Consider the following 14,355-nt stretch of genomic DNA (forward strand, 5'->3'; position numbering starts at 1 on the left):
TTTCACCGTATCCCAATATATGTGACGATAAATCAAATCAGGTAAATGCTTGGGGTTACAGGGATAGGGTGGAAAGAAGGGTGTAGTGGAGGGTCGGTGTGGGATGCTTTTCGGAGAGTAGATGGGCCAAACGGCCTCTTCTGGATTGTAGGGATTCCAGAAAAAGGTTTGCCCTCACCCCAACTCCCCCAAAATCCAGCAAACATTTCTGTGGATTTGTGGACAGTTGCAGTATTCTGCTTCATACTGACACTATCTAATAATGCCAACATGACAATGCAAACACGAGTAGCTTTCTCCTGGAACATGCAGCACCATAAAATATTCAACCCATTCTTCTGGCTTACCTCATTCCCCTTTGTTCTTGTTGGCATTTTGATCTTTTATTTTCATATTCCCCCCCCCCCGCCACCTTTAAAGATTTAGAGACTATTTGCAATTCTCCTGAGCTTCCCAGGTCTCGGTGCCTATTTTAGAGGTGGAAGTAAACTTGGAAAAAAAACCTGAAAACTGGATTTAAAAGCTGCATCAGCAAACTGAGGTCCGTAATTTGGAAGATTACCCTGGTCATTTAAGAGCACAATTTTATGGCATGCTTTTCTGACATGAATAGCTTTGAGCAGTTATCTTGTCCACGTTTCTGGCAGCCCAATTGCACCTGGGTGGGAGAATGTCTTTTAAACCCCATCAAAATATAACTTGATATTCCTACCTACAACTGGACCCAATGCTTCTTACTTTGGCTTTTCTGCATACAGTGAGTAGCCTTTCCTCTGTCTTGATTATAAAACTGGTGTTATGAACCTTTTCCGTCTGGATAAATTATTATTTATTGCAATACTTCACGCCAATTAAGCCTGTCCTAAATTTATGACCTCACAAACAAGCAAATTGTGATAACGTGGCCCTTTTAAGGGGGTGATCAGGACGGACCCCATGGACAATCCGCGCAGGAAACCAAGCCAATCAGGAACAAGGGTGCAAGTCCTAGGAAAGGGAGGAACCTCAGTTGGAGCCAGGGAGGAGAAGGGAAGTTTTTCAAAAGTTTAAAGTTTATTTATTAGTGTCACAAGTAGGCTTAAATTAACACTGCAATGAAGTTACTGTGATAATCCCCCAGTGCCACACTCAGGCGCCTGTTCGGGTACACTGAGGGAGAATTTAGCGTGGCCTTATGCACCTAACCAGCTTGTCTTTTGGACTGTGGGAGGAAACCGGAGCACCTGGAGAAAACCCACGCAGACACAGGGAGAAGGTGCAAACTCCACACAGACCCAAACTGGGAATTGAACTCGGGTCCCTGGCTCTGTGAGGCAGCAGTACTAACCACTGTGCCACCGTATCGCCCCAGATGTGTATTGTAGTTCTGTCAGACCCTTGATTGTGTATATATATATATAAACATCGTTGTTAATAAATCAGTTATAACTTGAAGCCACAATGAGTCATCCTCGAAGTTTCTACACAAACATGCATGGTTTGTCTATTGGTGAAGATGCAAAGACTGTGCCCTTGAGGATCAAGTATCGAGGGTTTACTGGAACACATGAAGAAAGTAATAATGCAGATTTATTTGAGCCACTGTTTAAGTATCTAGGCCTTGTTGGATTCCTGATATTGTTACAACTTGTCGAGGTATATAGTGAAGATTTCCTGCTTTCTGCTCCATATTGAAACACTTACTCAACAAAAAGTGCTTCATAAATATTTGGGGTCTAAGCTTAAAATTATACTCCATTGTTCAAAAATTTGAGAACACCACCATCTGCAAGTTCCCCCCCATTTCCACACCAACCTGACTTGTAACTTTATCGCTGTTCCTTCTCTGTTGCTGGGTCAAAACACTGGAACTCCCTCCCTATCAGAACTGTGGGTGTACCTTCTCCACGTGGACTGCAGCGGATCAAGACAGCAACTCACAACCACCTTCTCAAGGGTATCTAAATCTATCATCTTAACCGTCTATTCCGATCTCCTTCATGTGTTTATCTAGTTTTCCCTTAAGTACACCTACGCTGTACATCAATCACTCACAGAATCGCAGAATACTGCAGTACAGAAGAGGCCCTTCAGCCCATCAAGTCTGCACCAATATATGAAATGCCCTGACCTGACCCTGACCACTCCTTGTGGTAATGAATTCCATACTCTTTGGCTGAAGGAGTTTCTCCTCAATTCCCTATTGGATTTCTCGGTGACGATCTTGTATTGATGGCCTAGTTATATTCTTCCCCACAAGACATAGCATTCTCTCCACTCAATATGCAGGTTAGATTTATCAGGCACTATGTGAAGCTGGCTCGCAACCTGCCACTTTCCAGGTTTCATGGAGTCAGGGCATAGGCAGCCAGCCAACCTGCTCCTAGGAGACTGGTTGACATTTCAAACATGTTAATGAAGCTGAAAGCATCTGCCTGCTTTGCAACTTAAAAAAAGCTCTAGGTATCTAGGTGTTTCTGGCAAGACCAGTATTTATTGCCCAAACCCAATAAATAGCCTTTGAAAGGGTTGCGCTTTGAACTCCTGCAGACCATGTGGTAAGTGTACCCCCAGTGTCATTAGGAAGGGAGTTCCAGCATTTCACCCAGCTGTGATGAAGGAACGGTGACATATTTCCAAGTCAGGATGGTGTGTGACCTTATGAATATAAGAACTTTATATCAGTTAGCAATACTTGTTTAACAGTACAGAACTTGAGTGTTGCTGAAGAAAAAGAGACATTTTTTGTCGAAGCTTTTCATCTTGCACTCATCAGGACATTTGCAAGAATACAATGTAAGGGAAATCAACAAATTTGTACTGTGTGAAAGAAAAGTGCTGATTGGTTAGCGTGTGGTCTCTGATTGGTAGAGGCATTGCCATGGAGAATGCACCAGTTGATGTTGACTGAGTTAACTAGCAAGCATTGTTTGAAATTTAAACCAGGCAGCTTGACTCTGATTGGTCAAAACATTGCCCTGAGGAATGAAGCAGTGAATGACTGCCACTTATTTTGTTTCGCTAGAACAGACGCAACGGCCGGAAATCTACCACCTTGCCTGCCCAGAATCGGAGCGGGTGAGGGTCCGATAACATAAATCTCTGCGGACCTCGGGTGGGAATTTCCAGTCTCGCCCGAGCAAGTTTACATGTGTCTCCATGTTCTTTCTATCTGAAAAAAACAGGGCCCTGTGTATTAATATATGTAGCTTCCAGTTCACAGCGCTGCAAACCAGCCTGACAATCAACACCAATTTATAATTTTTCTCCTACATTGCACGTGTTGCTCCTGATGTTCTTTGGGATGTATCCAATAGATTCACAAGATAATTCATTCCTCTCCTTCTGGCAAAGCAGAACATTAAACCTACTTCTTGGCGGTACATAACAGCTGATTAGAATAATGGTACTGCCAATTTTCCATTCCTCGTGACTAACCTGCACCAGCCACCTTTGCCAGGTATATAACTCAAATTGAGAACTCACGACGGAGGCAATCTCAAACGCCTATCCTCATAATACCACATTGTTGCCTGTTAGGATGTTCTTTATTGGGGCCTGGTTTGGGATTGTGGTCGGTGCAGACTTGATGGGCCGAATGGTCTCCTTCTGCACTGTAGGATTCTACGAATCTATGATTTCTGCCCAAGTTACTGAGTATAATCCAATGTGTTAAAGTGATTTAAGGTGACATTAAGATGGATATGTTCTAAATGTCATTTTATTTGTTGTTTTTGTCTACAGGATGGTGGTTTCAGGCCTGTGGCCCTTCTAACCTGAATGGCATGTATTACTCAGGCGGGATGAATACAATTCGATTTAATGGGATCAAGTGGCACTACTGGAAAGGCTCACATTACTCCCTCAAGTCCACCACAATGATGATTCGACCTGTGGCTTTCTGAGCAATGCATAAGGATCGCTTTTCTGAGCAGCTAAAGGAATTCACCATCGCATGTAAGGGATACTCCATATCCGCAGCAAAGTCTCTGATTTAATTTTATTAAATCGTTTTGCACACACTGCTGGGATATAAATATTAAAGGCTTCACTATCACAGCTATCAGCCTGCAGATTGCTAGAAAATATTTTTTTTAAAAACAAATCCTTCCTGCACATCTTCAGCGGTGAAAAATTTGACAAGGACAATCTCGGCGGAAGGCTGGAAGGAGAATATTAAATGACTTGCCATTGAACTAGTCCCTGAAATAGAAAAAGCCCCTCTGGGTTTCTCCTGTTCAACTCGAATGATGCAAAGAATGTGTTGCCCATTGACATAATCTAGATTCAGGGCAAAGTGTATTCGAAAGTGTTCATTCTTTGTCAGTGTTGTCTTCGATGCATAAACCTTCACATCTGCTTTCTCCTTCAGTGGGTACGGAGTCCATGACCACAGCGAGCGGAAAGCAAAGCGCGAATGTAACACGTTTAACTATTTAGCGTGCAGCATGTAGTCGGGCGCTTCCTCTGTAAATTCTGTCTTAGAAAAGAAAAGGAAACATTATTATGTTTATCTGTTTGTGTCTGTTTGAGGTTTTTGAGGACAGCCAGTTATTTTTTTTAATGAGGTTCAGTTCTCACATCAGACAACGCGTTGCAGATTGTTCCAAAATAATTCCATCGCTTGTTGGTTGTCACTGCGTATTTGTGTTCTAACAGATGTTCTATTTGCTGCACACCCAGCTGTTTGTATCAATGTGCTTTTGAAATCTTTGGTTCTGTTTTTTTTTGATACAATTATGATTGAATCTGAAAAATGTGGAGAGCCTGGTGCCAAACCATTTCACCCTCCCCTGTATACAAACATGGTCAGTGTCTTCCACCACATTAAGTCTTGACTAACGTTGTTCCATTGGAATGAGTCTCTAGGAGACAGTGTGCTCTGAAAGTTTCTGCTGCCTGCCTTAACACGGAGAAAACTTGTCCAGTCTATCTGTTTTCTGTTATTGCCATATCATTGCTCTTGCAGTGTAAGGCTGTTTTAGAAATAGGTAATAGTGCGTCCAACCATTGCACTTTGTGCCCCCAGGTATCCTGTCAATCACAGAGCCAACACTTAACAGAAAGGGTAGAGTATCTGCGTGGGTTTCCTCCGGGTGCTCTGGTTTCCTCCCACAGATATGCTGGATAGGTGCATTGGCCATGCTAAATTCTCCCTCAGTGTACCCGAACAAGTGCCGGAGTGTGGGGTCTAGGGGATTTTCACAGTAACCTCATTGCAGTGTTAATGTAAGCCTACTTGTGACACTAACAAATAAACTTAAACCGAGGTCGTTCCTGCGAACAAACAATCCAACGAAATTCAAACTGCTGCAAGAAATACGGTTCTGTTTGGGGTGGCTGCATCTTGCAGACTCTATTAAAGCAGTTCACTTTAAAGTGCACAGCAACCTCTTTGTTCTTGCACCAAATGTGGGGCCACCTGCAGTTTTAAAATACTATTGTGAATGTGTACGAAATATAATTGTTATATAAACTGTGAATCATGCTAACTGGCAAATCATAGCAATACTTACAAGAGACTGGGTGTCACAGTGGTTAGCACTGCTGTCTCACAGCACCAGGGACCCGGATTCAATTCTGGTCTCAGGCCACCGTCTATGTGGAGTTTGCACGTTCTCCCCGTGTCTGCGTGGGTTTCCTCCGGGTGCCCTGGTTTCCTCCTACATTCCAAAGATTGTGGGTTAGGTTGATTGGCCATGCTAAATTACCCCTTAGTATCAGGGAGATTAGCAGGGTAAATATGTGGGGTAACGGGGATAAGGCCTGGGTGGCATTGTTGTCAGTGCAGGTTCGATGGGCCAAATGGCCTCCTTTTGCCCATAAAGGGATTTTATGATTCTATGACTAAAGGAGACCTAACGCATTTTGTAAAAGAGAAGAAATCAAGCCTCACGTTCGTTCTAAGAATTTCTGCTCTGATTTTTGACAGGAAAGCAAAACGTACATTTCTTCTAACTACTGCCTCCATTGTGAAATCCTCTGCTACCAAGACAGTGGTCATTGAATAGCTTGCTGGCCCATGAGTGTCAAAATGCTGCAAGCAGTTATGTGGGAGTGACCTGCGGTGATTTTCTCTGTTTCCCACCACCATCTCTGAGCAACCCAAACAATAGACTTTCCACCAGTATCCACTACAAGCCCATCGACTCCCACAGCTACCTTGACTACAGCTCTTTACACCCCATTCTCTCAGTTCCTTCGTCTCCGTCACATCTGTTCTGATGATGCCACTTTCCAAAATAGCGCTGCCGATATGTCTTCCTTCTTCCTAAATCGTGGATTGCCACTTACTTTGGCTTTCAACAGTATCCGACCCATCACCCAATCCATTGCTCTCACCCACTTCCCTCCCTCCCATAACCAGGATAGGGTCCCCCTTGTCCTCACTTTTCACCCCACCAGCCTCCACATTCAAACAATCCTCCGCCATTTCCACCTTCTTCCATCGGGAGAAAGATACAAAAGTCTGAGGTCACATACCAACTGACTCAAGAGCAGCTCCTTCCCTGCTGCCATCAGAATTTTGAATGGACCTACCTTGCATTAAGTTGATCTTTCTCTACACCTTAGCTATGACTGTAACACTACATTCTGCATTCTCTCCTTTCCTCCTCTATGAGCGGTATGCTTTGTCTGTATAGCGTGCAAGAAACAATGCTTTTCACTGTATGTTAACACATGACAATAATAAATCAAATCAAATCAAATCTAACTGCAGCACCCTCACCCCCTGCCCACAGCACCTTCTCATGCAACTGTAGAAGGTGCAACACCTGCCCCTTTACCTCCTCCTTGCTCACCATCCAAGGGCCCAATACAATCTTTTCAGGTGAAACAGTCCTTTTACCTGCACCTCCTTAAATCTGGTCTATTGCATTTGCTGCTCTCAAGGCGATCTACTCTACTTCAGAGAGACCAAACGCAGACTAGGTGACCACTTTGCAGAACACCTTCAGTCCACCTTCAGCAAACAGGACCAGACCTTCCTGTCGCTTGCCATTTCAACACACCACCTTGCTCTCCTGTCCACATGTCCGTCCTTGGCCTTTTGCAATGTTCAAGTGAAGCCCAATGTAAACTGTGGAGGGACAGCACCTCATCTTCCAGTTGGGCACTTGACAGCCTTCCGGACTGAACATTGAGTTCAACAACTTCAGAGCATGAACTCTCCCCTCCACCTTCACCCCATTTCCATTTATTTTATTCAATTTCTTCTTTTCATCTCATTCATCCATTTTTATCACTTTTTGTTCTTATTTTTAATTTTCCATTTCTGAAATCTCGCTCTCCATCTTGTCACCACACCCCCCATACCTCCAACCCAGGGCCAACTGCCACATTCCTCAGGTAATGCCTTCCAATCTGTACCTTTGTTCTGTCATTCACACATTCCGGTTACTTAATGGTCACCTTTAACACCTTCCTCTGCCTTTATCAACACATTTACTTTCCCTTTGTGCAATTACAGCAGCATCCCCCTCCCCCCACCCCCACCCCCCTCCGCCCTACCCTCACAGTATAAATCTTATCTGATTTTCTCTGCCTTCAGCTCTGACGAAGGGCCATCCAGACTCGAAACGTTGGCTCAATTCTCTCTCCACAGATGCTGTCAGACCTGCTGAGTTTCTCCAGCATTTTCTGTTTTTGTTCCACACCCGCCCCCCCCCAACCCCAACTGCACCCCACAGGAACACGGATGCAGTGTAGTGGGAGTATGACTGGGCTTGGAAAGATACATTTTTCAAAGAAAATTGATTGGTGATCTTTTTTCTGTTGACAGTTTAATCGTATTAACAATCCCACTGCCAATTGTTAATTAAAGAACACCACTTATGACTGATGGTCCCCTATTTCGCACGCCCTCTTATTTCGCACACCCTACCCTCTGTGCGTGGAGTACGATACAGCTGTATACTCAAATACTGGGATATTTCTCCAAGTAAAACATTGTGTGTGCCAGTGACAGGTTAAACATCACAACCAGGTGGAACAACAATGCTTTATGGTGCAGACCTTTGTAAAGGTCCCAAAACAAATGGGACTTACATAAAAATATCTAACATAACTAACGAAAAGCGAATTTGTTAACACGCATCTGTTAACAGGCTGATCCTATATTTGTGGCAGTGAATCCATTAAATCATCTGGAAATGATTTGGATTCTGGTGTATAAAAGGTTGAAAAATGTTTTTACTGAAATATATCGATTCTTTTCAGTATTTTATTGAAATAAAGAATATTACAAATATTGATTCATCAGTCATACTTCCACAGAATGGAGGTAATATATAAGTAATTATCGCTTAATTATTTACTGTTTCCAATGTGTGCAAATATTAGAAAAGATTACTGCTACCCTTATTCCGCAAAATAAATTTAAGTTAAATTGTCAAACAATAACTCAAAAACTGTTTCATATATTGTCACTTTCTTTAAAAAAAACTATTAAGCATGAGCATACAATTTACAACATTTTTTCTGGATTAATTTAAAAAATAAAATTATCCAAAGTCCAATCTGTGTATTTATCTGTTCTGTCTGCCAACAAAAAGAAGTGGATCAGTATTACAATATGGTGATCATTAATTGTGCACCAAAGTTGTGAAGCATCATGAGTGAAATGTTCTGGGGTCGGTGGGGGGGGGGGGGTAACGTATTGCTCAGCCCCATCCCACCCCAACCCTGAAAGAAAGTTGATGTTGCACTGGTCAACACTCAACAAGGGCTCCCCACAGCAATAACCACTGTCGGTGGCCTTCAGCACGTGAGGAGCAGGCTTCCAGCCCTCAGTTGGAGAAGGTAGCTTCAGCAGCCTTGGCAACTCCAAAACTCAGTAGTGGACGTTGCTGGGTCCGCAATTCCTAGAAAGTTGAGCAATGGGTCCCTGGCTGGGCCAACATTTATTACCCACCCCTGAAGGCAGTTGAGAGTCAACCACATTGCTGTCGATCTGGAGTCATATGTAGGCCAGACCAGGTCAAGATTCCCTTCCCAACAGGACATTAGTAAACTGGATGGGTTTTTACGACAATGATTTCATGGTCGTCATGAGACTTTTAATTCCAGATCTTTATTGAATTCAAATTTCACCAGCTGCCGTGGTGGGATTTGAACCCAGGTCCCCAGAACATTACCCTGGGGCTTTAGATTACTAGTCCAGTGGAAATACGACGATGCTACTGCCTCCTCCTGCAGCAGAGTCAGGGGAAGGAGAGGTCATGCCCCCAACACTAGCTGCCATTTTCAGGTAGGTTGTTAAAGGCCCAAGTCTTTTAATGAATGAATTTGGGCAATGAATGAGTCTGTGAATGAATGAGAAATTGAATGGGTGGGTGGGTGAGTGGGTCGTCTGGTTGGTTGTGGGCATAGTTGGAAGTAGTCGGGTGGTGGAGAGTAGAATTGGCAGATTGGGTTGGGTCAGCATGGTAGTCAGATGGTCAGGGCAAAGCCAGGTCGGGTTGGGGGGATGAGTTAGGTGGTTGGCGGTTAGTCAGGTGGTCGGGGGGTTAGCCAGGTGTGGTGCAGTTGGGGTATAGTCAGTTCAAGGGTGAGGTCAGTTGGTCAGGGGGTTAGTCTAGTCAACTGTAGTCGAGTGGTCAGGATACTACTCTGGTGATTGGGGTAATGGGTGGCTGGGTATTAGCTAGGTTGGGTTGGGGCTTTACTGGGTGTTTTGTCTCAGTGAGAGTCTATATTGAACTGCTCTAAACATGTCTGCCTCCAGAGGCAGCCTCATGGTATAGTCACATTACTACAGAAAGCTATATGTGTCAATCAGACTAGTTACAATTCAAAACCCAAACACTGAGAATGTGGAATTTGGTAGCACAGGCAGCAAAGGGGATGAATGGAACAGATGCATTTAATGAGAAACAGGATAGACATATGAGAGAGAAGGCAATATAAGATTTTGCTGATGGAGTTAGATGAGAAAGGACGTGCAGGGTAAACATTAGCATAGGCTGGTTGAGCCAAATGGTTTCCTTGGTGTACGTTCTATTTAATACTATAGTAAAGCTCTGAGACTCTGTCATTTACTGCAATTTTTAACTTAATTATGATATACTTCTCAGTTAAAAATGCAATAAGTTGATACAAAATAATTTTGGCACAAGATTGCCTTGTTTACAAGAGATGGTCAGAGAATATGCTTTTACAAATCACCCTGTCACATTCTGATAACTAAATCTATTATTCCTTCTGTGCATTGGCCACAGCTCATGTGAATGACTGATTGCACTTGTTCAGCAATGAGAATTTGAAAAAAATTGTTGTGTTCTAAATGTGTGGATACTATTGTTTTTGTAAAATGGGAAGTTTGTCAGTGCTGACAAGCATTTCATTAGCAATAATTTGCGAGGGCCATCTGTTTCGCATTTGTAATCTAGAGGGAAAATAAATTAGGCTTGGTGTGTTTAATCATTTCACTCTTGTCATTAGGACTGCAGCAGAAGCAAGGGCCACAGCGTTGGACACAACTGTGCAAGTCACAAAGATTGTTTCTTTTTTGAGTGAGACCGATGAGTCACAGAAACATTCAGAGATGTTTTACTGCAATTGTGCAGGGTGTTGGTGAGGCCATACCTGGAGTATTGTATGCAGTTTTGGTGTCCTTATCTGAAGAAGGATGTGCTTGCTACAGAAGGAGTGCAGAGAAGGTTTACCAGGCTGATTCCTGGGATTGCAGGTCTGTCATATGAGGAGAGATTAAGTCGATTAGGATTATATTCACTGGAGATTAGGAGAGTGAGAGGGGATCTCATAGAAACTTATAAAATTCTAGCAGGGTTAGACAGGGTAGATTCAGAAAGAATGTTCCCGATGGTGAGAGAGTCCACAACTAGGGGTCAGAGTTTGAGGATAAGGGGTAAATCTTTTAGAACTGAGGTGAGGAGAAATTTATTCACCCAGAGAGTGGTGAATGTGTGGAATTCACTACCACAGAAAGTTGTTGAGGCCAAAATGTTGTGTGATTTCAAGAAGAACTTAGATCTAACTCTTGGGGTTAAAGGGATCAAGGGATACAGGGAGGAAGGTGGGATCAGGATATTGAATTTGATGATCAACCATGATCATAATGAATGGCCTACTCCTGCTTCCAGTTTCTATGTTTCTATCTGTAAATTAAAATTTGAAGGAAGTCTGTTATCCCAAAATTTATATTCTTGTTAAACGAAGGTTAGATTCATTTTCAGCATCAGCCTGGAGTTAACATATTTTGAAAATAGGGGCTTTGTCAATGTTCACAGGTAATGATTGATGAGCCTTTAAGGGCAACACAGCAGAGTAAGAGTCACCTGGTCTGGGTGAACAACTGCGTCGCAAAGTGGGGAATCACCCCAGGAGGAGGCGTTCTGCTCGGCAGAGGCACTCCAGAACCAGCTGCCGACATGCTGCTGCTCTTGCAGATCCTTGTCAATAAATCCTCTGTTGTTCAGAAATGAAGTTTTTGAAAATGCATCATTACACAGCCTGAGTTTGCATGAGCAGGGATGGAATGTCAGCACTGATACTTTTGCTGGAAGATGTTGGCCCTTCAATGTAAGTTTGAGACATCTACTTCAGACACGGCATCATGATTGAGTCGACAGGTATTTTGATGAAGTTGGCACTTGTCCATGCTGGAAAAGGTGGACCCCATGCCCTGTGCATAAGCATGTGACAAGTTACTGTTGGACCACTCCACACACTTTGAGAGAGCACAAGCTTTCTGGCAGCTTCCTCATACGTCAAGCATTCCATGGAATGCCAACAGTGCAGAAAGAGGCTATTCGGCCCATCAAGTCTACTCTGACTCTCTGAAAGAGCATTCCACCCAGGCCCTCCCCTTTGCCCTATACCAATAACCCCATGCATTTACCCTGACCAATCGACTGAACCTGCATATCTTTGGACTGTGGGAGGCGCCGGAGCACCCAGAGGAAACCCATGCAGACATGGGAAGCAAATGCAAACTCCATACAGTCACCCAAGGGCGGAATGAAACCCAGTTCCCTGATGCTGTGAAGCAACAGTGCTAATCACAGTGCCACCTCCATTCAATTGCATAAATCTATTAGCCTTCTTCTGTAGCCGAAGCCATTAAAGTCCTCATCAGAGTCTGCTGCAGCTAAATTGATGTGCACCTTCTGTCAGGCTGGAACCTGTGCTATCCTTGCCTGCAGCGTACATGTATCCTGTGAGTGTGAGATCAGGTAACGTAGGATGGGGTTTTACAAAGGTAATGACTTGATGAGCCATGATTGCAGTAACCTTTAAGGACAACACAGCAGAGTAAGAATCACCTGGTCTGGGTGACCAGTTGGGTCTCAGAGTGGGGAATCACCCCAGTGGGAGGAGTTCTCCTAGGCAGAGGCACTCCAGAACTAGCTGCCGACATGCTGCTGCTCTTTTGCCCCAAAATCCAGCACATGCGGCACGGTGGCGCAGTGGTTAGTACTGCTGCCTCACAGTGCCAGGGACCTGGGTTTGATTCCCAGCTTGCGTCACTGTCTGTGTGGAGTTTGCACGTTCTCCCCGTGTCTGCCTGGGTTTCCTCTGGGTGCTCCGATTTCTTCCCACAGTCCAAACGATGTGCTGGTTAGGTGCATTGGCCATGCTAAATTGTCCTTTAGAGTACCCGAACAGCTGGAGTGTGGCGACGCGGGGATTTTCACAGTAACTTCATTGCAGCGTTAATGTAAGCCCACTTGTGACTAATAAATAATAAAATATTTTAAAATCCAGCCCGGGGACAATGGACCTTTGCATGATCCGTGTCCCGCTCGTTATGATTCCCGTGGCGGGCAGGATGGTAAAACTCCGCCCATTACGTTTTCATTCTCACTGTCCTCTTGGTCTTCATCCACTGTCTGTGACCAGGGTTATCTGGATAACGGAAAGAAAAAAGGGACAAGAGTAAGGTTCTTGTCAGGGGAGAACATAGAACAGTACAGCACAGAACAGGCCCTTCGGCCCACGATGTTGTGCCGAGCTTTATCTGAAACCAAGATCAAGCTATCCCACTCCTTATCATCCTGGTGTGCTCCATGTGCCTATCCAATAACCGCTTAAATGTTCCTAAAGTGTCTGACTCCATTATCACTGCAGGCAGTCCATTCCACACCCCAACCACTCTCTGCGTAAAGAACCTACCTCTGATATCCTTCCTGTATCTCCCACCACGAACGCTATAGTTATGCCCCCTTGTAATAGCTCCATCCACCTGAGGAAATAGTCTTTGAACGTTCACTCTATCTATCCCCTTCATCATTTTATAAACCTCTATTAAGTCTCCCCTCAGCCTCCTCCGCTCCAGAGAGAACAGCCTTAGCTCCCTCAACCTTTCCTCATAAGACCTACCCTCCAAACCAGGTAGCATCCTGGTAAATCTCCTCTGCACTCTTTCCAGCGCTTCCACATCCTTCTTATAGTGAGGTGACCAGAACTGCACACAATATTCCAAATGTGGTCTCACCAAGGTCCTGTACAGTTGCAGCATAACCCCACGGCTCTTAAACTCCAACCCCCTGTTAATAAAAGCTAACACACGATAGGCCTTCTTCACAGCTCCATCCACTTGAGTGGCAACCTTTAGAGATCTGTGGATATGGACCCCAAGATCTCTCTGTTCCTCCACAGTCTTCAGAACCCTACCTTTGACCCTGTAATCCACATTTAAATTTGTCCTGCCAAAATGAATCACCTCACATTTATCCGGGTTAAACTCCATTTGCCATTTTTCAGCCCAGCTTTGCATCCTATCTATGTCTCTTTGCAGCCTACAACAGCCCTCCCCCCTCACCCACTACTCCACCAATCTTGGTGTCATCAGCAAATTTACTGATCCACTCTTCAGCCTCCTCCTCTAAGTCATTAATAAAAATCACAAAGAGCAGAGGACCAAGCACTGATCCCTGTGGCACTCCGCTAGCAACCTGCCTCCAGTCGGAAAATTTTCCATCCACCACCACCCTCTGTCTTCGATCAGATAGCCAGTTACCTATCCAATCGGCCAACTTTCCCTCTATCCCACACCTCCTTACTTTCATCATAAGCCGACCATGGGGGACCTTATCAAAGGCCTTACTAAAATCCATGTATATGACATCAACTTCCCTACCTTCATCAACACACTTAGTTACCTCCTCAAAAAATTCAATCAAATTTGTGAAGGGAAAGTCAGAGGTGTATGCAAAAAGCATGTAGCTTGTTCGTCAGCTACTGTGGGTTCAGGGTGGGGATGTGAGAAGGAAGATGAAGTATTAAGGAAGATACCATCATCTGCCACACCACTGGCCACAGCCTTTCCTGTAAAGGACAGCTCCTTTTTGGAGGGGTAGGGAGTCAAATAATATTTTCTGCAACACATGAGTATTCTTCAATGTCTAGTCT

The 14,355-nt window shown here is 44.2% G+C and overlaps 1 protein-coding gene across 1 annotated transcript in view; it reads left to right on the forward strand.

Annotated features, from left to right (window-relative positions):
- Positions 1–5,355, forward strand: part of angpt2b (angiopoietin 2b) — a 237,144-nt gene extending 231,789 nt beyond the window's left edge. The window contains exon 9 of the mRNA XM_078237789.1: positions 3,724–5,355. Coding sequence (XP_078093915.1) covers positions 3,724–3,884 — 161 coding nt within the window. The 3' untranslated portion in view covers positions 3,885–5,355. The remainder of the gene's footprint in view (positions 1–3,723) is intronic.
- Positions 5,356–14,355: the final 9,000 nt, after the last annotated feature.

Source organism: Mustelus asterias, chromosome 21 (assembly GCF_964213995.1).
Source record: "Mustelus asterias chromosome 21, sMusAst1.hap1.1, whole genome shotgun sequence".
In the NCBI taxonomy this organism is placed as follows: Eukaryota; Metazoa; Chordata; class Chondrichthyes; order Carcharhiniformes; family Triakidae; genus Mustelus; species Mustelus asterias.